General features: G+C 44.1%; 3 protein-coding genes across 8 annotated transcripts in view; 2 read left to right on the top strand and 1 right to left on the bottom strand.

The window, feature by feature from the left end:
- LOC119393540 (uncharacterized) overlaps nucleotides 1-14,013 on the top strand; it is a 28,265-nt gene extending 14,252 nt beyond the window's left edge. For all 6 annotated transcript variants that reach the window (XM_037660613.2, XM_037660615.2, XM_037660611.2 and 3 more), the window contains 2 exons: nucleotides 6,958-7,136; nucleotides 10,958-14,013. In XM_037660613.2, the coding sequence (XP_037516541.1) occupies nucleotides 6,958-7,136; nucleotides 10,958-12,754 (1,976 nt within the window). In that variant the 3' untranslated portion in view covers nucleotides 12,755-14,013. The remainder of the gene's footprint in view (nucleotides 1-6,957; nucleotides 7,137-10,957) is intronic.
- Nucleotides 13,812-16,811, bottom strand: LOC119393543 (uncharacterized). Its single transcript, XM_037660619.2, has 8 exons — nucleotides 16,556-16,811; nucleotides 16,256-16,450; nucleotides 16,023-16,161; nucleotides 15,875-15,937; nucleotides 15,688-15,783; nucleotides 15,471-15,596; nucleotides 14,771-14,807; nucleotides 13,812-13,982 (listed from the first exon to the last, which is right to left on the bottom strand). Exons 1-8 carry the CDS (start codon nucleotides 16,686-16,688, stop codon nucleotides 13,872-13,874), a joined length of 900 nt encoding a protein of 299 aa, XP_037516547.1. The 5' UTR covers nucleotides 16,689-16,811; the 3' UTR covers nucleotides 13,812-13,871.
- Nucleotides 16,812-17,052: 241 nt separating this feature from the next.
- Nucleotides 17,053-27,457, top strand: LOC119393539 (checkpoint protein HUS1). Its single transcript, XM_037660610.2, has 8 exons — nucleotides 17,053-17,168; nucleotides 17,309-17,436; nucleotides 17,539-17,715; nucleotides 17,812-17,919; nucleotides 19,674-19,748; nucleotides 20,718-20,817; nucleotides 23,433-23,540; nucleotides 26,102-27,457. Exons 1-8 carry the CDS (start codon nucleotides 17,117-17,119, stop codon nucleotides 26,185-26,187), a joined length of 834 nt encoding a protein of 277 aa, XP_037516538.1. The 5' UTR covers nucleotides 17,053-17,116; the 3' UTR covers nucleotides 26,188-27,457.
- Nucleotides 27,458-27,660: the final 203 nt, after the last annotated feature.

Genomic DNA, 27,660 nt, shown 5'->3' with positions numbered 1-27,660 from the left:
TTTATATTATACATATACTTGCCAACTGGTACTCTATTAAAATTATTGTAATGAATCCAGTCAATCCACAACCATTGGATGCAGTACAAAAAGTTGGTTATGGATCGGGATGCTATTGCAGTAATTTTTGTAGCTCTTATAGTACATCCCTTTCTTCTAGAGAGGTGAAGCACATGAGGTTATACCTTTTTTCTTCCTGTCATTCTTTCTCCTCGCCAAATGTTAGTGCGTGATGCAGCCATATTGATGATCACATTGGAAACCAGTACTACACGCATTTAAGAGTGCACTGAACGGTTAAGTCAGCAGAAAAAAAAAAAGGGGACAGGAACAGTGGTGCATGTTACAATGCATGACACCCAGTCAGTAGAACATTTGTGGAACGCTGTTTATTCCACGTCAGCATGGAGCTAGGCAAAACCGAGGTCGCTCATAGCACGAGTGTCCACGTGATGAGTGAGCCGTGCTCCTTGCTGCCGATGATGATAGTGGTATGAGATACCACAGCACACATCTCACTCATTTTATTTTTAATGCTGCGTAGTTCTTGAGTGTGTAGTCAGGGCGTCCATTGAGGTGTCGCACAGGACATTGTGCCAAGAGAAACGTTTCTAGTCCCACTAGATGCTGTAGCATGGCTCTTGTTTGGAAAACATGTGATTTGTGTAATATTTTATACTCTAGGCGATGTTTTATAATAACCAATGCAGCAGTTTGGGCACGCTGGTAATGCATTTTGAAGAAAACTAGAAGCGCAAGGAATACACGGACGAAAAAAGTGTGTGTGTATATGTGTGCCTTTTTTTCGTCCCGTGTTTTCCATGCGCTCTTGTTTTATAATAGGAAACTTGTTCTGAAAAGGGTGCCCCTTTCTTTCAGCATGTGGGATATGTAGCTTCAAAATGAATGCGTGGGAATAAAGGTGAATATAAACTGCAAAAATAAATAAATAAATAAATAATAGAAATAAAAAATTCACCGATGATTATGATACTGCCTAATGCGAATTCTGAGCGCAGCTGTTTAGGTGTTTTGATTTTGCGATAAGTTGAGCAAATGCGCATGCGTCAAGGCGATGCGGTGCGGCACTAGTGGGAGTATAGAATGCTCGGTTTTCGTGTCAATATAACGTGGTGAACCTGGCATCGCGAACTTGTGCCGCCGCTGCTCACGCGAATGCTGCGCTGGACTATAAAGGGCCCTTAACCCCTTAAGTGCTTTATTTTTTTTGAAAATTTCCCAACCAAAAGTGCCCATTTTTTTCATTGCTGATTTCGAATATGATTGTACTAAAAAGTAGCTAGTCGACGTTGAAAAAATTTTTGTACCACATACTTAGTCAAATCAAAACACGGAATAACGCAAGGGGGCCTGTTGCAGCTCCCGCACCAAAAGTGAGTTTCCTTTTTCAACTTATTCCCGTTTTCTCCTCGCTTCCGAGAGCAAATGAAGCACTTTTGAAGAAACTGCTGAATGTATTCCATAAGGTCATCTGGCGATGACAAGTTGAAAGTCTTGCCTGGAATGGCCAAGAATGGAAAGCGAGGAGGCTTCACAGGAGGATTGTCCGCATCAAGCAGGATCCACTGGCGAGCACTCACGATGTTGGCTTCCGAGCTGTTTTCATCAGCACCGGAGGAGATGCTCAATTCACCGCCATCGCTGTCTTCACTTCCGGGCACAAGATAAACATCTGTATACGAATAATCATCACTCGAAGAAGATGACGAAAATGAAAAGCTTCTTTTTCGTGTTGACGAGCCAGCTATGCATGGGTGGCCGCCACCGCAAGCCATCTTTTCTTACAAAACCCGCGCTCTTTGCTGCAGGAGAAAAATAAATTGTCAAGTAAATGCTGCCATCTGGTGGATTACATGCAATCTAAGCTGTAGAAGAGCGCCTCTTATCCTGAATGCTAGAGGGGAGTACCTATCTCTGCTCGTCCAAAGCAGTTAAGGGGTTAAGAGTCTGCTAGAGCGTTCCACACACACAGTGTCCCTTCAACTAACGCATGTCTTCTTCTCCCAAGCCTCACAGGTCAACTCACTTTCTCATGCCCGTGCGTGAGAGGCATGCGTTGTGCTGTCACAAGAAGCGCGAGCAGGCACGAGGCATTGCAGATGCTAACACATTGTCTCACTGGCTCTCATGGTGGAAAACTCCTTGGGGCAGCCTCTCTTTTGTCCTCGTTCACTCTATCGGTTATGCCGACAATGACAGCGATGCTGCCCAGCGCAGGATGGGGCACCTAAGAGCTGCACTCTAGAATGAAGCAATACAAAACATGTTTTAGCACTCAACTGGACATTCTTCAATGAGCTGGTAGGCTTGGTTTGTGGTGAGCAAAGCAAGTGGAACAGCTGCATGTAATACAGTCACCCAACACGCCTCAGTAGCTGCGATATATGCCCCCAATGTACAGTTGCCAGGAGTGAAATATCATTTGCAGCAACATGTTAGTTGCCATGGCAACGTATCGGCCACTTCAGATACCATTCCATGTTTGAGATGTAGAGGTTGTTGACATTTTTGCCACGTAAACGACTGGGCTTTGTTTGCTTTGCCTTGGTTGTTTTGCAGACAAAGTTCAGCTGATAAAAAAAAGGGCTCCGTAAGTACAGCGATGAATTTTCCTGTTATCATCTCTCTTAGCTTGCTGAAGTATTTTTTATCACTTAGTGTGCCGTAGGCATTGTGTTGTTTTCATTTCTGGGCATTAACAAGGTTTTTAAATTTCACATGTGTTCTCCGTAACTGTTATCTATCTGCAACTATCTGCAGCTATCTGCAACTCTATGACTTTTTCTTCTTGTCAAGTGGCAGTGTGCCTGCCTTACCGTTAATGGGTACAATTTTTCAATCAAATGTAAGTAATTCCCTGTTGCAGTAAATCTGTTGTGACACCAGTGGTAACAGCATATATTTCACATTCTGTACATCAGCCATGAAACATTGCCTGCCACTGAGTGTCAACATTGCATGGAAGGCACTGATAAATCCGTGCACCAACTAGACCAGCGATACATTTTATTGGGCTGATAAATTGATCATCAACAACAGCATAGTTTACGTCATTGTTCTCTGTGTAGCAAATGTTTTAAGCTCACAGCCACTCCACTGCAATTTTTCATGCATTTTTCACTTCAAATCTCTTACTCTTTCACTGCTGAGCTTAAGATTGTGAGTTCTATCTTGGTAGTTGAGGCTGCATTTTGAGGGGGAATATATAAAAACACTTCTGTACACAAAGGAAAAGGAGTGGTGACACAAATATTTGGACACAAATTGACTGTTACATTGCAGTGATGGAAATATAGAGGTGCCATCTGTGCAATATCAGCCACAAATACAACCTAAAAAGTATTTTAATTGAGTTTTGAAGTTTGTTAATGCACCGAATTGCAAATTGAAGCAAAAAGTGATGAGGTGATTGTGCGGGGACACTTTTGTGAACAACGTATGTCTTGAGTTCTGGCCGGATCATGGGAGACGTGTATGAGATGGACAACGCTGGTAGCGACACCTGATAATAAAGCCTAACCAGAGACCCAGAAACGTACATTGCAGCAACTTACCCGCTTACTGACTCTGTATAAAGCATTGGAAGTGAGATAATTATGAACTCACAGTATTCTCATTGGTGTTTTTTTTTTTTTTTTGACAAGAACAGTGACGTGACTGCGAAAAAAAAATTACAGTGGAACCTCGATTATATGTCACCCGGTTTTGCGACGACCCGCATTTTACGACGAATCGGTTTGGTCCCGGCAAAAGCCTCATAAAATTAATGTATTAAAAACTTCGGTTATACGACGCAATCTTACGATGACTCTCCGATACTGTCTGAGAAGAAAATAACCTTTTTTACTTGACTCTATTGCCCAAAAAATATTCACGGGTGTAAAAAAAGGACTTTTCCACCCATGCCCCTAGGTTGACAATTAGAAAGAAATAGAGAGTGAGACAAGTACAGTAAGCCCTTCTAGAATGGAAAATTTATTCTTCAGGCAGTTCATTTTCTTCTGTGATCCAGTTTTCCTGACTTTACAATCGCTTCTAGGCACGCCTTGATCATGGGAGTATGCCAGGGCCGTTGCCTAGACAAGCTCGATCTACACGAAGTAGCTTCAGATAGTTGACAAGCTCATCTTTGAGATCCGGGTATTTTCACGTTTTCAGCGCATGGAGACTTCTCCTGGTCGACGTGCAGCTGAAGATGTTCTCCCTTCGTTTGCGGCACTCGCAGTCGCAGGCCCCGAGAATGCAAAAGGATGCAACGCAGCTATCTTCACTGTGCAAAATAATTTTCCCTTGACGTGAGCGTTCATAGTAACAGCGCACATCACTAATTGCACTTTACAAGGGAACAAATACGACGTGCACAGCTCAGTCGTGCACGAAAGCATCCTACGCGAACTCCTAAGAAATTGTGCTCCGTCACCATTATGTTGTGGCAATGACTCTAGGTTCGACTCTTCTGACGGGAGGCTGTTGCCAACGCAGTTTTGGCTTCGTTTTCACAGGCAGGCAATTTTTGGACTCGATTTATCGGAAAAAAAAAATGCGCGTTGGATCCGATTTTTTAAAAGTTAAACCTCGTTTAAGTAAATGCTTGCTTAGCTGCCACTTTCAAAAATAATCTAATCTACCTTCCTAGGAGAAGCGCAGGGTCGGGCCGTGGGCTTATTCAGGCAGTCTGTGCACATTTTTTGGGCAAGGCTGAGTGTCACTACCTATTTTTTTAGTGTTTTGATTGTGCGACACCCGGATTATACCATGGTTTTGAGTGGTCTTCTCAAAGTTGTATAATAGAGGTTCCACTGTATATTGTAGTTGGACAAAATGCCATAAGATGTCACTACCGGCTCCGCTGCTGCTGCTGCCGTCAACGGCTCCAGCAAATGGGTATCCACAAACGTGAGGAAGTCTTACAGACAAACTATAGCTCTCTACTGCCTGAATTGTACTGCGTAGTGGACAGATATAGTACAACCGCTTCGGCACTCTGACATATGTATATGGGATTGGTATGCCTTTAGAACACAGCATTGCTTGATCTAAGTACGAGTCAGTAACGCGTACATCACGCCACTTATACATTACACATACACACTGTTACAGAGCGCCAGTGTCGGATTTCACTGCTTCTTTTGTCACTTCTCAACCTTCTACTTTACAAATGATAGGAGTGCAAATGTTTCAGCATGCCTAACACTGCGGCTTCTCCATGCCTCACGGAAATCGTTGCCTCAGTTGGACGACGACGTCAAGAACAAACGCAGCCACCGGCAAGATTCGCGAAGTGATTGAGCTTTTCTGACTGATTTTTACGCTTTTCCCGGCTCCTTCATCAATCGCCGCACTAGATATGCTACGTGGTTTGACGATTGAGGAAACAAGCACTTGCATCGCTCAACACAGCAGACGAAACAGGAGCGCTGACAACATGGCAGAAGGTGGCCGTGACGTCACTGGTATTCGCGGGCACCTGACAGTATTTGTTCACGAGTAGGCCGAGTACGTCACGGGGCCCCCTAGTGCTCTTCAAAATCTAAACTGCCTGCGCTCGTAACACACGAGCATATAATTAAACACTCTTAACATGTTGAGTGGTTTCTGAGTGAAATGAACGAGGACAAAGGCAAAGAAGGGACACAAACATCAGCGCTGTTTTTTCACAACTAACTTTATTAGCACAAAAACACATTTTTAAAGCACAAGCTATACCACGTAAACACACCGATGACGTCATCAGAGAGTAACTGCAAGAAAAAAAAAAGGAAAAAAAAGAGAAGCGGGGGCTGGACTAACTCAAGTACAATCTTTATCGGGTGACAAAACAATAAAAAAAAAAGAAATTTCTCTGTCATGCAGGGCTATCGAAGACATGCTGACACAACTGGTGCCTTTTTTGTGAATATAATAAGCTTCCGTAATTTCTCTGGTAGCCTGATCCGTATGAGCATAAATACTGTACAACCATGTTCAGCACAAGTGTCTAGCCAGATGTGAATAAGGATTGCCTTCGAGTGAGTGTTTGTGTTTCATTAATCTTGTATTCAAACAGCGACCAGTTTGGCTTATGTAAATGTAGCCACATGAAAAAGGCATCTGATAAACAACACCTATTCTGCCTGGAACTAACGAGGACAGGTGTTTTACAAAGAAAGGAAAACAGTGCTGAATTTTAGACGAACACAAAGGAAGACAGACGACAACAGGTGCTGGAACGACGCAGCGCCTGTCGTCGTCCGTCTTTCTTTGTGTTTGCCTAAAATTCAGTGCTGTTTTCTCTTCTTTGCGCAATGAACCAACTTGCCCAAGCCTTAAACCTAGCAAAGTGTTTACCTAGCAACTTTTTTATTATTATTCACACCTGACCTTTTTTGAGCCAAATTCTTATCAATTATTCCGCAAATATTTTTCATTTTGTTCGGGACTGACAAGAGTACTTTAACGTTGAATCTTCGTGTAACATATTTTAGCCCATGTGACAGTTTATGTGCATAAGGAATGACGACGATTTTACTTTTATCCACTGGCATTGAATTAGTCTCTGTGGTGGGCATCTTTATACGTTTAATGAGCCTTTGCACATTCATCCTTGTAACACTTTCCGAAAACCCTGCAGATCTGAGACGCTCAATCTGTCTTACACAGCTGTCCGAGATTAGATGAACACACGTTTTAAACAATGCCGCGAGAACAACATACCATTTTTTACAACCTTTGAATGTGCAGAATTAAAATTAAGTACTTGTTTCTTGGATCTAGGGCTATACAGCTAGCACACATGATTAAGGGTTAGCTTAAAGGGACACTAAAGGCAAATATTAAGTCGACGTTGATTGTCGAAATTGCGGTCCAGAAACCTATTCACTTTCCTCAAGGATACAAGCTCCTGTGCATGAAAGGATTAAGCATCAACAGGGTTGTTCCCTTGCATTCTCTGTGCAGGGGAGCACCAGTTTGTGTTCAACGACACGCCTAGCTGCGAGGTGGTCCACGGCAGCCTCTATGGCTGTCTACGTGCACTTTTTGGCCTGTCGGTTGTTGGCATCCTGGTGTGCATCTTCTCCTCCATGCTTGTCTACCAGCTGCTCAGCCATGAGCGCAAGAAGGTCTACCTCGAACAGGTGCTCAACCCATTTCTCTTCAGTTATTGCTTGTTGCCCGCATTGCTTGATGGCATTAAAGGAGAGAGGAGACACAACTGATAAAATACAAGCTGGCCAAGAGGAAAGAAAATCAACTTTTAAGGGCTCGTTCTTTCTTTGTTAGACACAATATTAATGAGAACTAACAGACAATAATGCCAAGGAAAGTATAGGGGATGTTATTTGTAATAAACGGGATATGGGCAGCCAGTGCTGCCCAGGTGGCGCGCCTAAAATGTACAAGCTGCGCCGCCCTGGCGAGCTAGCTGAGAAACATCTAGTATTACAGAGCCGCCGCGAGGCGTACAACGGCACGTTTCACTGTGCCCTCACATACCTCGTGGCACGTTTAAACGCATGCTGAACGTCATTCGACACTACCGCGGCATTTGCTCGATTTGCGTCGTTTTGTTGGTATTTTGGAACGCACAAGACTAGCGAAGATCGGGACACTTCGCTGCACTGTGGCGCTGCGGGCGAGCAGCGATGCCACCGATTATTCTCCGCTGCGGTTTCAGTGATGTGATGTGTGCGGACGGGTACCTTCGCGAGAGTGTGCTGTCGAAAGGACGGAAGCTGTCCAATGCGAAGTATGTCTATGGCGTGAAAGAAGCTGTTTTTCGAAGAGACAGCGCTTGTGACCTTTCGGCGAAGTGTCAAGCACCGCACAACGTAAATATACAGGTAAGTGTGTTCAAATTGCGCTAGCAAGCTCGACGGTGTATGCAGTGTGCTCGTTGTGCGCCCGCTTTGAAATAAAATTAGTGCCTCAGGCAACACTGAGAACATTCAGCCCAGTGAGTGACAGCTGTTTGAGCGAGCATATCACATTTACGTAATCTGTAGTTACAGCTCTCGTACTATATTACAGAAGCTGTTTCACTACACGCTTTGCTTTACGGTGTTTTTAACGGCTTGCATGTGCCCACTAAATGCTCATATCGCAGTCTTTGAAAAACGTTTTTGAAGCTGACGGTGAAGCATGAAATAAATGTAAGAAGGCCGGTGTAAATTGGAGATCAGTGGTGTTAGCGGAAATACAAACATGTCGCAGGTCTCATGCTTTAACGACGTCGACTCGCCATCGTCTGCAGACCGTTTGCAAACATGCAATCGGCCGTCGTCTAAGCCTGATACTTTAAAAAAATGCCTTTGAGGAACCTAGTGGTAATTGACTTCGTGGTGGTTCCGAGTTTGACATGCAGTGTGTGATCAGCAATGGAACATGCGTAGACAACGCGGTTTTTCTAGCGGTCATAGATTTGTAACCGGTCTAGAGCTGTGCACGTGACAGTGACGTATAATACCGTTTTACTCGAATGTAACAGTGAGCTTTTTTTCTAGATTTTTTGCAACCTAAAGTCGACCCTCGCATTACAATCGAATACCGAAATTCTATTTTTTCTTCCTGGATGTAATGAAATGTCACCCCTGGCGTTACAACCGTGGCCATGTTACAATCGAGTAAATACGGTATGTGTAATGTACGGCGCGATGCTTACGCAACCTAACTGCCATGTGCTTTCTTTAACTTTTTCGAGGCGAGTTTCAAATAAACGATTTGTGGCGTTTTCCAGAGTGCCAACCCATGTGCATCGGTGGAAAGCAAGGCCGAAGGGAGTCAACTATGCTCTGGACTATTTTTTTTTTTTTCAGTTATTAAAGACATTTTTGATTGTGGCATTTGTGGATACAATACCGCTGGTCTCGACGCTTCTTTTCCCTCATTTGATGATCGCGCATGGCGGCATGGTTCACGTTAGCAGCCACTCGTATTTGTTTGTATGCCCGAGTGTTTCTGGCCGTGCCCGGCAGGGCGGCGCACCCTGTCCGCGGAAACTCCAGCGCTGGTTCCCCATAAATGTGAAGAAAGTCAAGTGGACGAAAAAATAACTCACCGCCGTCCACTTTTTTTCCACTTTACTTTCTTTACATTTATATCCCATTTAGTATTACAAATAACATCCCAATACTTTCCTGGGCATTATTGTCTGTTCATTCTCATTAATATTGTGTCTGACAAAGAAAAAACAAGCCCTTAAAAGTTGTCTTCTTTCCTTCATTCATAGTGAGGGTCTCGTTCTGGCAGACTTGGTGCCTTCAGGTAGTATGCGAGGGATTATTGGTCAGCAGCCAGCTCGTAAAAAGGTCACGTGCTACGTGATGCCAACAGGCAGAAAAAAGAGTGTTCCACACTCGCCGCCATGGCTGCGATCGGCGCTGACTAACACTGCTAGGTTGAAAATGCACATATATGCCCTATAAAGTGGATGGGTGGATGACCGCCGCCGTAGCTCAGTGGTAGAGCATCGGACGCATTATTCGAAGGTCGCAGGTTCGGTCCCTGCTGGTGGCGAGTTGTCTTTTAGTCCACTTTACTTTCTTCACATTTATATCCCATTTATTACAAATAACATCGTCTATACTTTCCTTGGCATTATTGTCTGTTAGTTCTCATTAATAAGCAGGCCAAAAGCAATCCAAGGCACAATTGCTACAATCGGCAAACAATTGCGAGACCGGAATGTCATAGTAACGATGCAAATTGTTCATTTTACATAACCAATGTCACTTGTTTAAACAGTCAATTTCGCTCTTATACGACTCAAAAAAAAAAAAAAAGAATTCTGGTCTGATTCTGCTCTGCTAGAAAACTATGAAGTTTAACCTTTTGTGGTTCGTTGTCGTGCCCCTCCCGACAATGCAACATGGCCTCAGCGGTCCGTAGTCAGACACTGCTCGACAAGTTCTTTTGTGGTTGAATCAATTGCGTGTTTTCTCATTGCATTATGTGTCATATCTAAATGAATAAGTAAACTTCTTTTACTTGAACTTTGAGTTCTTTAGTTTTGAACCGGAATGGACAGAAGGTGGTTAACGGTTTCAGACCGCAAAGGGTTAAACATATCCCTGCACATTCTCATATTAGATGAGATCGTTTAATTGCATATGACAGGCTAGTATAACTGTCCACATGCATTGAAAAATGAAAATTGTAAATACAACATGCCTTGCATGATTATGACCCGAGAAGATGTAGCAAAATGTTGCTGAATATATGGGCCTGTACTCATGATGGGATCAGCTTATACGAAGTGTGGTGTTAGCTTATGGGAGTCCTCTTCTTGGGGATATACATTAAAAAAATCAAGGGGAGGGGGGGGGTTAGGGCTTCTAGACCCCTGTCTGGATCTACCCATGCATTGGTCTACAGCCCCTAAAATGTACCACTTAACACTAGAGCTTAATTGCAATACCAGAAGGTCTGCTTCCTTTGAGCATTTATGTGCTAACAGGCAGAGCCTACTGTTAACATGCACAGGAATTTAGGCTCATATTGCAGCAGCGAGAAAATTCATTACTTCCTGCCCACAACATTCTGTACATATTGTAACTTTCACATGTTCAAAAATCTTTAATATTTTGGATCCAAAATCCTGAATGCTTTAGTCAACTAACAAAGAAATGAGAAAAGGAAAAGAAATAAATATTCAATAGCACTGTACACGCATCTGAGGGCTGTACCAAAAGCTGTACAAAACATATGGGATGACCACCCATCATACAGCAGTTAGAGTGCCCATAAGTATTTCTTCATGCACTCATATAAAGACAAGATGACCATGAGGTTGACCTGCCAGAAATGAAACGTACTACATATAACGAAAACAAACGATAAGGGCTAATCATAAAAATAGCCCGTAAGGTTGTTTCAACCAAAGACTATACGTTCAATGCTGTGTTTACTGCATGACATAGGCCTCAATTTATTCTGTTTTGGCTAACCCCTCCTTGCGCAGCTGGAACTGCGTCGGAGGCTGCTGTATCGCCGTCATCCCAATCATGGCCTGTGTGCCTGCTACGGGGACATGTGCCACCCGTGGCCTCTATGGGACATGCTCGACTATCGTCTGCTGGCACCCCACCAGCAGGGTTCACACGATCGCCCTAGCCCAGAAGAGCTTGTCAGCGTAGCTGGCCACTCGCGGAGCCGCACAGCTGCACTCCGCCGTCGCCGACCGCCACTCTGGTGGCTGCCATGGACACGTCGCAGCACTCGTTCCTCGTCGTCGCGACCTGGCTGTAATGCTGTCGAACGGCTGCTCGTACGAGATGGCTGGCGTTGCAGCTCTCCCGCCGAGCTCATCGGCCCTCCTGGCAGTTCACCCAGCCCGTGGCGGAATGGCTGCACCCACGGCAACGGTTCACGCACTGCCGAGGCCCGTGGTGTGTCATCGCGCAGTGCCGCGGCAGCGGCGGCACGTGCTGCACACCGGCGCACACGGTCCAATGACGGTGTATTCCATCACCTCCAGATGAACCCCCGGTATGGTCCTCAGTCGTTCCCTGACCCACCATGCAGCTACACAGAGATCCCTGCATATCTGTGGGGTCCGCCACCACCATACTCGCAGCCGCCGTCTCTGGAGGACGTGGCATGCCTCGGTGGGGAAAGCTCGCCACCGGAAGCAAGCCACCGCAGCGTAGCAGAAGGTGCACTCCAGGGCGAAGGCTGCTCATCCAAGAGAAGCACTCCATCGGCCGAGAGACACGTTGTGGTCACCATCGGCGGCGACTTCCCGGAGGTACACTGCCGGGCGACGACGACGGCACGCGACGGAAAGCACGGCACTATGGAGAGCAGCTCATTCATCGTTGAGGTGCCTTGCTTTCTTCACAAGGGGGGTCTGGTTTTCCACACATTGCCCGCTCGCAGTCGGCGCAAAAGGCAGCCCAGCCCGTTCAAGTCCTTGTCGAACATTCCCCTGTGCATATCAAGGAGGCTAAGTCTCCTGCGGCATGAGAACATTCGCAATGGTGGAAGCCTTGCATTCCTCCGCGGTAGGAAGGCATCAGAGTGGCCAGAAGAGAACACCATAATCTCAGAACTGGGCCACACGGTTCGCGTGATATGTGAGAAACCTCCGAAGCAGACGTCCATTGAAGAGAGCAGCAACAATGCTACAGAGACCGCCACACCAACTGTCGTGACGTTGCCATTGGAAACAAGCCAGCTTGCACCCACCACGGAGCCTTCGTGGGTGCCCGCGGCCAGTGTTAAAGTGTTGGCCCCAGTGCACGCACACTCCATGCCAAACCTCAGCATAACGGCGTCGTCTGGTTCCTTGCACGTTTCGCACCACAATGACGAGGAGGAAGAGGACGAGGAAACGTGGACGTCTCGAGACTTTGCCGACACCGGCAGCGACGGCAGCCAGCTCTCGGATGCCACGTCGGCCCCCTCCATTCCCGATGAAGAGGAGTACGTTTACGAAGGAGAGTCTAGTCAGGCCAGTGCAGTGCCTCCGCCGTTGCCGCCAAAGTGTCTCACGTGGGGGGAGAGGCGGCAAAGGTACGTGGTGCTGTCCAAGCGTCAGGGTTTGCCGCCTCTGCCCATGGCCAGGGACCCGGTGACATTCCTACTCGAGACTGGTAGCTGTTGCGCATGCCCTTCACAGCCGCAGTCACGTGCCGTGGCTCCGCCACCAGAGACAATGCCCAGTTCGGCAGCTTGGGGCACAGAGGCACAGTGGCTCAACAGGCGTTTTTGCGGTGATGACGTGGAACACGAATCGCTGAACGTCTCACGATGCTGACGTCCAGCCTCCACATGCCTGTACAGTACACCTGCTCGCACCAGCTTGCTTTAAAAACGTGGAGGTGTTCGTGTGACTAGAAGTGCACCAAAAAAACATTGTGTCGGGTAGAGTAATGCGGATGGCTTTTTAGCGGCAATGGTGGCAACTGTGCCGGATTGTTGTCCCCTCACCAACCCTCTTTTTACAGCGTAGGAGCTGAAAGCGTTTCCACCATGTTGAGCATGCCAGCACAGTGTTGCCTCCTCCTCTCTCTCGAGTCTGTGTGTGGATCTTCCATATCACATTATGCTTTTAAGCAAATTGTAGTGTTCCTGACATTGCGCGTGTTGCAGACCGCTGCACCGGCCCTAGTGTCTACAGAGTTCCCTGTCTCATTGAAGCATTTTAGTTTTTAACCAAACATCAATTTCGATGAAATATTTGTATATAGGGCTTCAAAAGCTTTTATCTGCAATGTTTCACGCTGGTGTACTTCAGCCAGCATTGTTGGTTGCAGCTTTAATGAACAACCTCTTATGCATTTGTTCTACTTAAGTACTGTACTTTCTTGCGTTTATTTACTCTTACTTCATAACATGTGGTGTCCAGCATGTGCTGTACTGAATGTGTTAGTTGTGCTGATCTGATGGTGCTTTTAGAAAATGAGTTGTGCTGCTCACAATTATTTCTTTTTTCATGATTTAAGTACTTCAGACTTCAACATGCACTATCTGAGATTACAAGTTACCCATTGCTGTAGCTCATTGGCACTGAACTGTTGAGCTAGAGGTGATGGGTTCAATCCTGGCCGCATTTCAAATGGGCGTGGAAAAAAAAAAGAAAAAGTTTCTGTGTACTTAGGCTTAGGTGCACAGAACCACAGATGGTCCAAATTGTGTTGGAGTCCCCCTCTTTATGGCGTGCTTCATAATCGGATAGTGGTGTTGGCAACTAAAACGCCAGAATTAAAAATAAGAAGTTTATTAACAAAAGAAAGCTTGCGAGTTTACTTCTTTGAGAACACACGGGCAGTTTGCAGTAGAGGTTGAACTATGAACCAAAGATAAAATTTGGACAACCATGTAAAAATGTTTTATTCTGACAACCACCACTAAGGCACAGGCAGGTCCAAAGATCAATCTTTCTTCACAACTTTCTGGGTGTTTCGAAGTGAGAGAGCCTTGTATATGGTGTATGTGACTGAGAAGAATGCCACAATCCCCAGCATCACAGTTCTTCTGTGTTCCTATAAAAGAATAAAGCGTGATGTCAACAGAGCTTGCGTCGTGTATTATGCATCAAGGAAAATGGACCTGCAAGAGCCTAGCAGTGAGTATGACTAAGTTGGCATGGGCTTCGATTATGATGCCACAGTACGACCTGAAATGTTACTTGTGTTGAACATGCCTTATATTCCCTTCTGTGTCTTTTCTAGCACCATTACCCAAGAATGTAGTACTTTTGGTTGCTGACAGTGGGGTCAGAATAACTCTAAAGCACCTGTCCAGGTGGGCCGTGTAAGTGGTTAAACCTAGCAACGCACTTGCTCTTGCACTAACCTTTAAATGGTCTTGATACAATATTTGATGATTCTACTGGTCCTCATAACAGAGCATGTGCTTTGACCCAACTGGCCCAAATCTCTCAACGTTTGAGTCGTTGACAGGGCCACCACGTGGCTCGGCAACAGCTCTTTCATACAGATGTACAGTAATGATCCATACGTATGACTTGCAACAGAGGAGCGAATGAGGCTACATGCTCCCGAGTCCCAGGTCACACTGAGCGCAACTGTACATGCAACATTTTACAAAACTACTTTGAGCTAGATAAGGTTTCAGTATTAGTAGGTGATCTACTAGACTCTGCTTTCTTTAACACATTCCACATGGTGTATTTTGTCCTAAAGTGTGGCATCTTTAGTGAATGAGACTGCAGATTCGAAACATTTTTGCTGCTTGATGTAAATGAACAAACGTGGCAGTATTAATGATACTGTTGCAAGGTTGTAAACGTAGACTGGCAGGAACTAACCTTGAGAAAGTCCGCGATTTTTTCAACCATCTTGTCGCTGAAAAGGAAGAAAATGCAGGATCTAGCAAATGATAACATCGTAAGAGCATAGAAAGATACAATCACAATATAAAACATTCTGGAGTGGTAGCCATTGCATGTTGTTGGAAAGTTATTTGAAGCCATTTGCAAGCACCATTTTGTGTGAAAAAGCAAGCCATACCAGAAGCAACTTGTGATTTTGTGTTTCCCCTGATATGAAATGTATTTCGGAATAAATTGAGATTGAGAACTCCCTTGATGGGCTTCTAGAACAGATTTTGGTGTAATGTGGTTATTTATAGTGAATGAAATTTCTGTAGATGTTCACTGGTCATTGGGAAACATGTGCAAGGTATGTCAAGAAAGAATCTTGAGACCTAACATGGTGACTTCAGCTCTAGTGCAGTACACATCATCTATAGCTAGCTACGGCTGTATCTTCAGTCATTCAATTTCTGGGATACCTTTACTCTCAAGTGATGCTGCATATGGTGCAATTCCTCACTGGAATGTTCACTGATAGTGATCAAAACTAAACAACACCGTGTCCAGAATTCATCCCTGGCTGTCATTGATGCTATTACATTAAACAATTTCTGCAGCTTCGTTTTTCTACCAACATAATCTGTCTTCAGTCTAGAAAGATATTCAGCAACATCCACGAGTGAAACTATCTTACAATGGTGTCTGAGGCACTGGCACTGGATGGGCCTTCATGTTTTTGTACAAGCCATCCAAAAAATTTTTCAGAGATTTGATTTCCAGCTTCTTAAGGTTGTACTTGTACATTTTGCCTAGTCGGAAGCTGCAAAAGAACAATCGAACCATGAGAGGGAGTACCAAATAAAACTGACTGCGCATTTCAAATGCCTTTCTTTAATTATCAGTGCACTTACAAAAGGATGGTGGGGCACTCCTTGATTGAGAACCTTTCCACCAGGCCTGGAGAACGATCAATGTCGACTTTGGCAACATTTGTGGTCCCTTTAACTCTAAAAATTTAAAAAAGGAATAACCAGCAGAAGAGAACTGAGTGCACTGGTCGTTATATATGGTTGCTCTAAGTGATAGGTTTAGACTTACTTTGATGACAGACCCTCCAGCACACCTGTTGCCGCATCTTGTTTCACACATTTATCTGTGTGGCTGCCAAGTAGAAAAAAAAAAGAAGGTATTCGCAACTTTTCTTTAAAATAGTGTGTTGGCTAATGATCACAGGAGAACAGCTTACAACACCACAAGCCAGTTGCCTGTAGTGGCCCCTGTCGCAGCTTGCGTAAGATGCTCGAATGATTCGTCGTCCAGGGCTTTTACTGCCGGCTCCAAGCTCTGGCCAATCCATTCCATTATGCTGTCAGGGTCGTGGCGACCTGCGCGAAAATTGAGAATGTGTTTGCAGGACCATCCGTCTACAGTAGAAAGACAGTAGAAAGTTTTTTTTTTTTTTTTTAACGCAAGCCAAACCTTCAAAGAGAGCGGGAACAGACTGTCGGAAGAAGACAATCGCCGGGCGTGACGTGATGCCGTAACGTTCTTCAACCTTCGGTTTGCTAACCACTTTCACCACACCAACTCCGTAGTAATCGTTCAGCTCCTCCTGTTTTGCGTTCAGGATCTGTTCCACTTCGACGCACTCCGTGCAGGTGCAGCATTCTTGGGCTGAAAATAAGTTGTAGAAACACAATTCACAATGCCTGAAACTTGCGAACCAGCACACCCCTGCAGTACTCACAATTCCATAAATAGAATCAGGATAGTACTCACTGAATATGACGATCACTCGATCGTGCTTCGCTACGGTAATGCGCAATTTCTCGAGATCGGAGTCCGGGGATTCGGCGAGCACGCATTGTCCTGCTAAGAGTACTGTTAGCGTCACAACCGCACTGTTGAACATGGTAAACACTGCACACACACACGTGAGAAAGTAGTCGTGTTTTCTTCGTTTGCCGACCCAGGCGTCGGGCCATGCGTTTGCTTCCAACGCGACACAAGACAAGGGACGGCAGGTGGTTGGGATGTTTGTTTTGTTTTCGTTGCGAGAAAGGTAAGTGGTGAGCTGTGATCGTGCGAAGTACAAGAAGAGTGAGGAGACGTGTGCTCGTCTCTGCTTGAAATTTGGAATTGTGTGTGTTGTTTTATTTCCTGTTCGGCAAACGTGAATGAATACAACGCTGTGCAGACTGGTGCAGACGACAGTGCAGAATAGCCGGTACTAGCCATGTTAAGCCAAGCTTAAGACACTTCAAGCTTAGCTAATCTAGCCAAGACAATCCACGGTCAACGCTAGTCGCGCGCTCCACAAGTGTCCGCGTCTTTCGAAGTATGAAGTTTCGCGGACGAATAGTTGACGTTGTCTGCATTCAGCAGTTTTCAAGTAAGTCACAATGCCGTATTTGCGAGTAAGCTGTTTGTTCGATACATACAGTTCTGTGGCATTGCACCATCGTTGCTGGAAAGACGTCGGTATGTTTGTTATGGGAGTATTGCTCATTGCGCACCGTGTTTCCATTACAGAAATCGTTCACACCGTTTCTAAACTAGCTAAGGATGTCACCTTGCGCATTACTACTGACTGCATCTATTTCATTCTAAATGAAGACGCTGTGAGCGGCGGTGGGTGGCTGTGGGCTGACATACCGCAGGTACTAAATGCTGCAGTGTTTAAAAATTTTTTTACCATTCTAAATTCAAGACAATAGGGGAAACACCGCTCTCATTACCTTCTTGTTTTTTTTTTTTTTCAGGAAACTCTGTTTCAGGAGTACAACATGCAGGGTGTTTCAGAAGAATTCAACGAGATATATCTCGACATTGTTGCTGATCACATTGTGAAAGCACTCAAATCAGCAGCAGCAGCAAAGTCGCTAAAAGTAAAGCTGACTAAAAGGCAAACTCCTTGCTTAAGTTTTGAAATAGAACTGGTAAGGAGTGCCCACTTTTGACAGGAATTTGCGTTCTTATTTCGACATGCCTGTAATCCTCGTTTCACGTATACTCTACTCTCCTGACACTCGCAGCCGTCGCTAGTCTCAACGTCTCGGACTGTGGTTCATGACGTTCCAGTGTCTGTGATACCGCGGAGGCTGTGGAATAACTTTGCTCAACCAGCTGTAGAAGAAGGGGATGTGAGTTCTGCTGTTTCATGCCTCCTTGCAAATCTTTCTTAAATAATTTCCAGCATCTACAGCTACTACTGCATCTATCAGAAGTGGTTGTTCTGCAACAGTATGCGTTGGTTTTGTACAATGAATCGATACAGGCTGTTCGTGCATTGTTTTCCATTGGTCAAAGTTAACTCAGAGTCCCCCACTACGGCCTGCGCTGTAATAAGCAGATGCTTATTCATATGTAAAACACCAGCGATTGATTGGTGTAATCTGTCTCTGCATTTGTAGTTTATGCTGAAGGCTTTGTTTTCAACACAAGGACGATAACGATGAGCATGCAGTGGCTCTGCAGTTGCACAAAGCAAGCATCTGAGTCCAACATTTTGAGAGGGCAGCGATTGAAGTGCTGCTACAAATTGCTCCAAAAGAGGAATGCTGCTCCAAAGTGTAATATTCGTTAGTAACTGCTCCGAACCTGCTCCAAAATGGCGCTGGGAAAGTGAAAACAGTGCTTTTACCGTGTGACCATCCAGTGAGCCTAAACAAAGACAAGCTGTGTACTATCATCTAGTATGCAGTATGTATACTAGCGGTGCACTAGCATATGGACAATGCTACATTTAGTGGCATTGTCGATATATATCTGATTTATCTGTACATTTCTACCTGACAAGCAGACTATTTTGGTAAAATTTGTGTGAGGTAAGTTCGATATCATACAGATTACTAACTGCTGCTGTGACGACTTTGACGTGTGACTAATGATAATAATATCTGGCGTTTAATGTCTCAAAACCATGATGTTATTATGAGGGACGCTGTAGTGGAGGGCTTCAGAAATTTTGACCACTTGGGGTTCCTTAACGTGCACCTAAACCTAAGTACAAGGGCCTCAAACATTTTCGCCTCCATCGAAAATGCAGCCACCGCGGCCGGCATTCGAACCCGCAACCTTCGGGTCCGCAGTCGAGCGCCATAAGCACTAGACCACCGTGATGGGGCTCGATGTGTGACTGATTACATTTACCACTTTATAAGCATTGGCCTCACTCATGCCACAAGAACTGGCATTTTAAGTGTATAGCTCATTTACCTTATTTTAGTTTTGAAATTTTCAATGCTGGCTATTTCGATGAAATATGAAAATAACATATTGAACTCGTACTGATTATAAACTGCTGCTTTGGCAATAGTTGCATGTGATTGGGTCTACTTTTGTAATTTGGTGCTCAGCTTTAACGCTCTTATGTCATTTCTGCCACAAGTACTGGTATCTTAAATATATGTTGCTTATCTTACTTTGTGTTCAGTGACGATCCATCTGCTTAATATTTGTTTCTTGCAATTTGAAGTGATTATTGTACGTGCAATATCTTTAATAATAGATGTTAATGTTTGTGAGGTGCTTAAATGATGCTTTAAACTCCAGGAGTCTGGAATATTTTGCCATCTGCTCCGAAATCACCACGAGCTGCTCCAAACTAGCATTTTTTCTGCTCCGAAAACACTTATGGCCGCTTCAAAGCACCATTTTTTCTGCTCCAGTTATAAAAATGTCGCTTCCATCACTGAGTGTGTGACTTGTCTTCATACGGACACAGTGCTTCTCTTCATAATGAAAAATGGAATCGTGGGATTGAGAGCATGTTCAAGTTAAAAGCCAGGCGTTCCAAACCATTGCTACATTAAAAAGTAATCCTTTTAAAAAAAGAAACTGATGCTGCTTTGGTAATATTTTGACGCTACTGTGTACTTATTATCATTGTTTGCAGATTGTCACCCACATGCCATCATTAAAGGTGATGAAAAACGTTGTGGACAAAATGAAGAACCTGAGTTCGTACGCGGTAAGAACATTTGGAGTTGCTTAATGCTTGTTTTTTTGTGCCTCTGCTATATATCCGCCTTATAGTACATTCTACATCTGTTTAAATTCGGTAGTTGCAGCCTTGGTAAGTAATACTTTTGTTGGTTGTCCTTTGCATTGTGTACTACATATATATTTGATTTGAGTCATTGCTTTCCGTTTACACATGTGCACAATTACACACTAAAACGTTTGTTCATACTTGGCATGCGTGAATGGCTAATTAGTTTATGGTTAGCACCTGAAAGTCGCGGGATCAAATCCTGGCCGTGGCGGCCATATTTTCGATGGAGGTGAAAATGCTTGAGGCCCGTGTACCTAGATTTAGGTGCATGTTAAAGAATCCCAGGTGGTCGAAGAGCCCTCCACTACGGCGTCTCTCATAATCATATTGTCATATGGTCGTGACGCTGACGAAGGCAGCAGTTGGCGTGTCCAAAATGAAACTCTTTATTTGGCCGAACTTGCGGGCATGAAACGGAAAGTCAACCGACGGCAATACACACTGTACACTGATAGCGGTGAACAGAGCGTCGGCCGTCGATAAGCTGCTCTGCGGTAAAGCGCGTCTGCATTTAAACATGCTGTATTGAACATTCGAGCCTTATCGCTGGTGGCTGCGTTAGTTCCAGAATGAACTCAACTGTTCGCGTTTGCGCGCTCAAGCCTATAAGAAGATTCTGAAATAATCTGGAAGGTTCCCAGCCATTTGGGTGCAGTTTGTGCAAGACAGCGATTGCACGTGTAACGGATCAATTACATAAACGTAGCACAAGAAGCACGCGTGGCAATATCGTGGTTTTGTGATGTTAAACGCCAACAATTATTATTGTCATTAGTGTTATGATTAGCCTTTACCAAGAACTGAAAAATATCTTGGGTGGGCTGTAAGAGAAACAAAAGTCTGGGTTTGAATTTTCTGCAGTAATTTTTTTTTTTTTCATTTCAGACGTTGACCATCTCTAGCGATCATGGGATGACTGTATCTGTTCAGACAGACATGGTCACTGTGACTACACACTTCAAAGGACTGCAGTTTCCTGTCTCTGGTAAATCCAATCTACATTTCACACAGATTCTGTTTTTGCAATTGTATGTTCTTATGTGTGCGAAAGAATTGTGGAACATGTATGTGAAGTGAAGTCAGAATGGCATCACCCTCTATGTTCAGTTCACCAAAATACAGGACTAGCATAAATGATTCTTTTGTTTTGAACAGGCTATATTTTCAAAAGTATTACACGTACACACATGAAAGATATATGAAACGAACCACAAACTCACCAAGTTTATACACCCTCTACAAATATCTAGTACGTGCCCCTTTGGTGACACAATACACGTTGAGACGGTAATTGAGCTCATTCTATACGTTTTTTTAGCATAGTCCTGTCAATTGTCCATACTGCAGCACTGATGCGTTCTTTAAGCTCTACTGAGGGTTGCGGTAGGGGGGTACGTAAACAAGTTCCTTGACGTACCTGCCACAGGAAGAAGTCGCGAGGCGTTAAATCAGGGGATCTGCGAGGCCACGGGAACAAAGCTAGGTCATTCGCACCAATACGCCCAATCGAGTGATGCGGAAGTTGATCGTTTAGGTAGTCGCGAACTGGGATGTGCCAATCAGGTGGTGCCTTGTCTTGTTGTAAGACAAAATCCCTGAAGTCAGCACCAAGTCGTGAGAACAACCGTAGCTGCAACATATCCAGGTAACGTTTACCGGTCGCAGTTTGCCCAGCAAAGAAAAAGGGCCCATGCATCCTTGTTTGTGACACTGCACAGAAAGCATTCACCTTTAGCGAATCTCTATCAATTGTCACAACTTCATGTGGCGTAGCGTTGCCACCTGGAATGCACAATACAAACTTGGTTAGTTTGTGGTTCTTTTCATATATCTTTCATCTGTGTATGTGTAATACTTTTGAAAATATAGCCTTTTCAGAACGAATGAATCAGTTATGCTAGCCCTGCATATTTGCACAGATTGTGCAATATCTCGTGGGCATATATATCGAATTTATGACAGACTTCTTGGTGAAAGTTTTGTTTGAAAACGGGGAAAATATGCTCAGACATAAGTATATCTGAGCATATTCCTGAGCATTTCAGTGGCAGTATGGTTCTAGAGAAATGGAATAGCTTGACGCCTTGCCTCTGTAGGTGCTCTGAATATTGTGTGACAACAAAACCATGGGTTTTGATCAGTCAAACCATTGTAAATGAATTTCGTTACACATTCTCTTGAACTTTGGCTCGCGCTAGCTTTATTTCTACTCACACTAGCTTAATCTGTTTTTGTGCAGTCATTTTCATATTGCCACTAAAACTGGCTTGTCATACACACCTGTTCACATTGCCGCCCCCAGCACTTCGACATGTCTAACTGCAGAAGAATATGAAAAGAATGCAATGCCTTGCTGTACTATTGATTGCACTGCAGTGTGAAGCACTTTCAATGCAGTGAGAAGCACTTTCAATCTACAGCCCACCACAACAGCGTAGCTCATAATCATATCGTGGTTTTGACACGTAGGACTCTATAATTTAATAAATCATATGCAGTCGAAACCCGCGATAACGAAATCCCGAGGGAACGAAATTCTCACCGCAACGAAATATTTTCGGAGCACCGGCGAACGCCCATAGGAGTCAATGCATTTTGTAACTCGCGACTACGAAAGATATTCATACCGCAGTCCCTCATTAACGAAATTTTTCAAACATGAGTGCGCAAATAATGGAGTTTCGTTCGTTGGCTTGGCTCCGTGCTTGGCTTTGTCGGCTTTGCACGCACATGGTCGCGTGTGTGGAGCCATTTGTGGAGCGTTTGCTTGATGCAACGTGAACCTGTGTGTTGCGACTGTTGCGACTGCTTCGTCTGATTTCGCTGCCTGCGAAGATGCCACCTCCAACGAAAAAGCGGAAGTTCATCACGCTGGAAGATAAGGCTGCAATCATCAGTGAGGTGGAAAAGGGCTGAAAAAAAATTGACATTGCCGAAGAATTCGGCGTTGCGTGCAGTTCGCTGTCCACGATTCCGCGCTGATCCAGCGGAGCCGGAAGAAGGTTCGCCTGTAGGCGCACTTGATGACGGTACTGGTGAGAGCGCGGTGCCGCCGGTATTGACCAGTGCATGGGGAGAACTTTGTGCCGTGGCAAACGAGATTCCCGATCGAGAGGCGTGAAAATGCTGCATGGTAAGGCCCGCCAAAGCAAACTTACCTACTTTTGGAAATAAAATGTGTTTTTTGTAAATTCCATGTCGTTTTTGCTGCATTCTCGCGCCAACGAAATTCCCGCATGAGCGAAATTTTCTGCTTTCCCCGCCGATTTCGTTATTGCGGGTTTCAACTGTAAGATAACTTGTGCTGAACACTGATCTCCAACTCAAGTAATCTTCTAGCAAAATGTACGATGAACCTGTCATTGAAATTCGGCTCTCCGAGTGGAGGGGGGACTATCACTAGTATAGGTGCATGGATCATTTCAGCAGTACAAAGTTGGTCTACTTCAACTTGTACAAGAGCTGGTTCACTTATTCATGGACCCTCTCATGTTTATTTTAACATGGTTTCAATATCAACTTATACTCAGAGGACTTTTTAACCTGCTAAAGCTTCCAAAGACATAGTAGTAGCATTACTAATTGATATCTATCTTACAGATGATGGGACCGCCTCCCATGATGGTGCTTATGAAGCTCGCATTGATTTGCGCAAATTGGTACCAGTACTTTTGGCACAGCAATTGAACCCAAGGCAGGTCACATGCAGTAAGTTTGGCCTTCTTTTGATCATCACATCAGCATTTATATTTGCATAATTGCATAAATATTCCCATCTGAAACATCCGAAAAGGGATGTATTGTGAGGGCTTGCATCTGCCGTTCCTGTCAGATGACTTATAGGAGTACTGACACAAAACTTTGAAGGCGAGATAGTTCGTGAAATAGATTTGTGTGGATACACACGCATCATCTACAAAATATCAATAGCTAATATAGCTTAGAACATATCTAAAATAATTTTAAAGTGGATTTTGCACAACTGCGCATGAAACACCCCACCTCACGACATTGACACGAACTTGGCTTTAACGTAAAAAACCACCGGCCATCTGCATCACAAGTTTTTGTTGGCTGTCATGATCCCTGCGAGCAGACTTTTTGAACGGAAAGAGGAGGCAACTCTTTTATGTACTTGCACGGGAGTACAAAGGCTGACGTCCATGCCTGGGCAGTGCATTTTTGGGGGGGCCACGCATATTTACAGCATCCCAGAGGGGATTATAGCAGTGCCCAGAAAGCTTTTGTTGAAGAGAGTTGTCATCACAGTGCTCATCTGCACGTGATTTTGTGTGCTCACATAGCCAATGTTTACATGAAAAGCACACTGAGTCCCGCTTCACTCAGCGCTCTCTAAAAACGAAACTGCGACTGGGAGTTATAAAACCACCTTCAAATAATTAGCCACTGTGCGCTCGAGCAAACAAGCTTTCCAGACAAGCTTTCCAAGGGCATGTGAACTTGCGGAAGCATTCGTTATCAAAATGAAGGGTGATGATTGCCTATCTGAACAGTCTGTCTGTTTGCTAGATTGCGAGGTATGCACACTTAACCATTTCTTTGATGTCACCTAAAATTTCTGCACACGCATGGTGTTTGTTTTCGTTGCATTCGTTTTTTGTTTCAGTAAACTTCTGTTGTTAGACAGTGCTCGTACTGTGTCCTTCTCGTCTTGTGTCACCGTCCTGTTCGCGCTGATTTTTACAAACATGCAGCCATGATAAGTGGCTTGTTAGCTATTTATTACAACAAAAAAACAATGTGTAAAATTTTTGTGACAGTGCTCCTTTAAAATGACAGTGTGATAGAAGGAGCTAGGTGGGGTGACCACTCGTCCCGTGATTTGGGGGCTGTCCTGCAATGAGGGCTGTTGTCCTACAAGAGATATGAAAATCTTCAAAAATGTTCCATATTTCTCATTTTATTATTGTTTGGCAGCGCATCAAATTCAGCTGCATCTGGCCACTATGTTCTAGGATGTGTTAGCTGCAGGCACTCTAAGCTTCTGAAAAAGTGAGCTGTCTTCTGGTGCCAGCTGTGTGCACCGTCCCGCCATTACCCCCAATGTGTGTGGCGGGCCCCCAACCGGTTGAACACGCATGCACTGTCACGTTTTACCATTGGTTGGCAGCGGTGAACCGCTGGAAAGACAATTGGTAACATGTAGAAACTAGGTTATAGCCTTTTGTGGGTGGCTATATTTAGTTGCAAAATTTTGATGTTGTAACAACTTTGCTTCGTGTCAAAGCATGTTACAATTACATATTGAGTTGCTTTGTTTACACAGAGATGGATTTGAACTACAACTTTGATTAGTTACTCTACTTCCCTGTTTCAGAGATGCAAAAATATTGCAAGAAAAGTTTCTCTCCAGATCTCCTAAACTTAAAAACATAACTTCCATTTCTCACATGCTGCAACTGAAAATTGAACAGTTGTGACACCAAGTCATGACCTCTCTGCTCTGTTAAGCTGACTGAGCACATGTGATTGTGTGTTATGTGGACTTCCTCTTTACAACTTTGCAGCCAATCTGACCATGCACCACTCATGTCCATGCAACAAATTTATCAAGAGCGCAGGTTCAGTGCAGTTTTCTGCATTGCCTGAACAGAATGAGAGCAGAGTGGACCATTAGCAATGCTGAGCTAGAGCAGCCTGCTGATTGTGTGCATTCTACCATGAATTAGCTGTAGTGATGACTTCTTGGTGGGATGCTCTAATAAGGTGAACTTGTTGGCTAGTTGGTTGAACATCCTGTATCAGGAAACAGCGCGGTTTTACCACGCTCTTTCCTGATGTGGTGAGTAAGTTCGTTCCGCGATGTGGTGTGTTGTTAGTTCCTACGCTTCGTCCTCGTTTTTACCGCGCTGTTTCCTGATACGGGATGCTCTAATTGAGGCCTTGTAAAATCGGGCGGCTGTGAAAGGCAGTATTACAAGTGTGGAAGGAAGTAAAAGTTCACACCATAGGATGAATATCACCACAACTAAAGCAACTGCAAAGACCAGCATACAATGCCTGCCAGAGTTGAAATAATGGAGGCGAGAGCAGCAAAAACTGCTCTAATAAGATACATTATAGCGGGTTGTGACAGTAAATTAGAGATAGCACTACTTACCCTGTGTTTATAGTTTCATACCTTGCAGTGTTGTAAAGACTGTATACTTAAAATTCTGTATTAATTTTTCTTGTCACATTTGCATCTAATCTTGTGCTGCATTTGCACGCTCTGATGTCATTCCTGTGTCGCTTTCCTCTGTTTTCAGAAATTGCACATAAGAAGTTGTGCCACATCACTTTCAACCATGACCACGGTTCATTGCAGTACTTACTACCATGCGTGTATAGCTAGGTAAAGCAAAAACTATTGCTTTTCTGTCACGTGCTACTGCAGCGTTTTTCCAGCTATTTACACATCCCAATTCACGAGTGCTTGATGCGGAGTTTTGTGCATAGTAGTATAAACGCTAGCACTAAAGTTGGATGGTCTTTGACACAGGCAGTGTTCTTCAGAATGTGTCGATGCAATGTTTGATGGCTCTGTTATACAGGCATGCTAAGCACAGTTAAGCTGGGCCCCGGTTATAGAATACCACAACTATTACAGTGCATATCAAGTAATTTCTGTACATTATCACACAAGAAACCTAACTGCGGCATAATGACTGCAGTTAGGTTTCTAGTATAATTGAATGTAAATATATATGGATATGTTGTAACCAATGGTTGTGAGACCATTGTGAGTGTGCCTGTTTATCTGCTGTGGTATGTTTGTTGACAAAGGATGCCTGCAATACTTCAGATAAGACATTATATACATTTTTGCAGGAATGCTGCAGGTGCTATTTTTCAGTCGAATACTACTTGGGGGCCATTAGGGTTTTAGGAATGCAGTGCTATTTATTTCCAAGAAATGTTTTTGCCCATTTAGTGTCTGTGCTGGAGGAGTCTCGAGTCGCATTTACAGTGATAATGCCACCACAATACTAATGCCTCACAAACTCATTTTCTAGCCATCATTGCTACAGTTAGATTTTTTTCAAATTTTTAGTGATTTATTTTGACAAATATTTGGAATCTACCGATTTTTGGTAACTCAGAAAATACTTTTGGAAAATTGTATCTAAGACTTTTTACTTTTTCTATACTACTTCCTACGGAATTCATTATTTTTTAATGGCAAACCAGTGCTACAGCACAAGCAGTGATATGTGCTTTTTTCATATTTAAGCTTAAGAATGTAGACTGAAATGAACAGAGAACTTAAAAAACAGCTGGTGTTGTCTGAGGCCCTTCCAGAACTCGTACGAGGGTTGGAACATGACCTTTTCTTATAGAGAGTTATGGTGTACGCGATCCCCTTCGCGGTTTTTTGAACTACACATGGTGCCAAGAATTTTGGAGGCTGTTGTATTGCACTACTGCTTTGCAGTTAACACTCCATAGAAATAATAAGAATTTGATACATGCTGGCGTGAGCTTTATTTAATATGTACCTTGTTTGTTGGCATAGAAGCATATGCTCATATTTTGTTTCTGTTGACCTACCTGACCACCCTGCCCAATGCAATTTTTTCTTTTCAACTTGTCACAAACATGGTTTTTCTTAAATTCTTCCTTAATGAGTACCCTTTATCACAAAAAGGCATGTGGCTTGGCTGCCTCAAATCAAAGGGACACTAAAGCAGGGGCGTAGCCAGAAATTTTTTTCGGGGGGGTTCAGCCATACTTTGTGTATGTTCGTGCGTGCGTTTGTATGTGTGCGCGTGTATATACGCAAGCAAACTGAAAAATTTCGGGGGGGGGGGGGGTTGAACCCCCCCCA

The sequence above is a fragment of the Rhipicephalus sanguineus genome, chromosome 5 (genome assembly GCF_013339695.2).
Source record: "Rhipicephalus sanguineus isolate Rsan-2018 chromosome 5, BIME_Rsan_1.4, whole genome shotgun sequence".
In the NCBI taxonomy this organism is placed as follows: Eukaryota; Metazoa; Arthropoda; class Arachnida; order Ixodida; family Ixodidae; genus Rhipicephalus; species Rhipicephalus sanguineus.
This window is presented reverse-complemented; position numbering and strand designations above follow the sequence as displayed.

Bases quoted from the DNA above. Each gene is read 5' to 3' on its own strand.
- LOC119393539 (XM_037660610.2), top strand. From the start codon at position 17,117: ATGAAGTTTCGCGGACGAATAGTTGACGTTGTCTGCATTCAGCAGTTT. The intron at 19,749-20,717 runs GTAAGAACATTT...TTTTCATTTCAG, and splicing joins AGAACCTGAGTTCGTACGCG to ACGTTGACCATCTCTAGCGA. The intron at 23,541-26,101 runs GTAAGTTTGGCC...CTCTGTTTTCAG, and splicing joins CCCAAGGCAGGTCACATGCA to AAATTGCACATAAGAAGTTG.
- LOC119393543 (XM_037660619.2), bottom strand. From the start codon at position 16,688: ATGTTCAACAGTGCGGTTGTGACGCTAACAGTACTCTTAGCAGGACAA. The intron at 16,451-16,555 runs GTGAGTACTATC...ACTTATTTTCAG, and splicing joins TCGAGTGATCGTCATATTCA to CCCAAGAATGCTGCACCTGC. The intron at 14,808-15,470 runs GTAAGATAGTTT...CTTCCTTTTCAG, and splicing joins CCAGTGCCTCAGACACCATT to CGACAAGATGGTTGAAAAAA.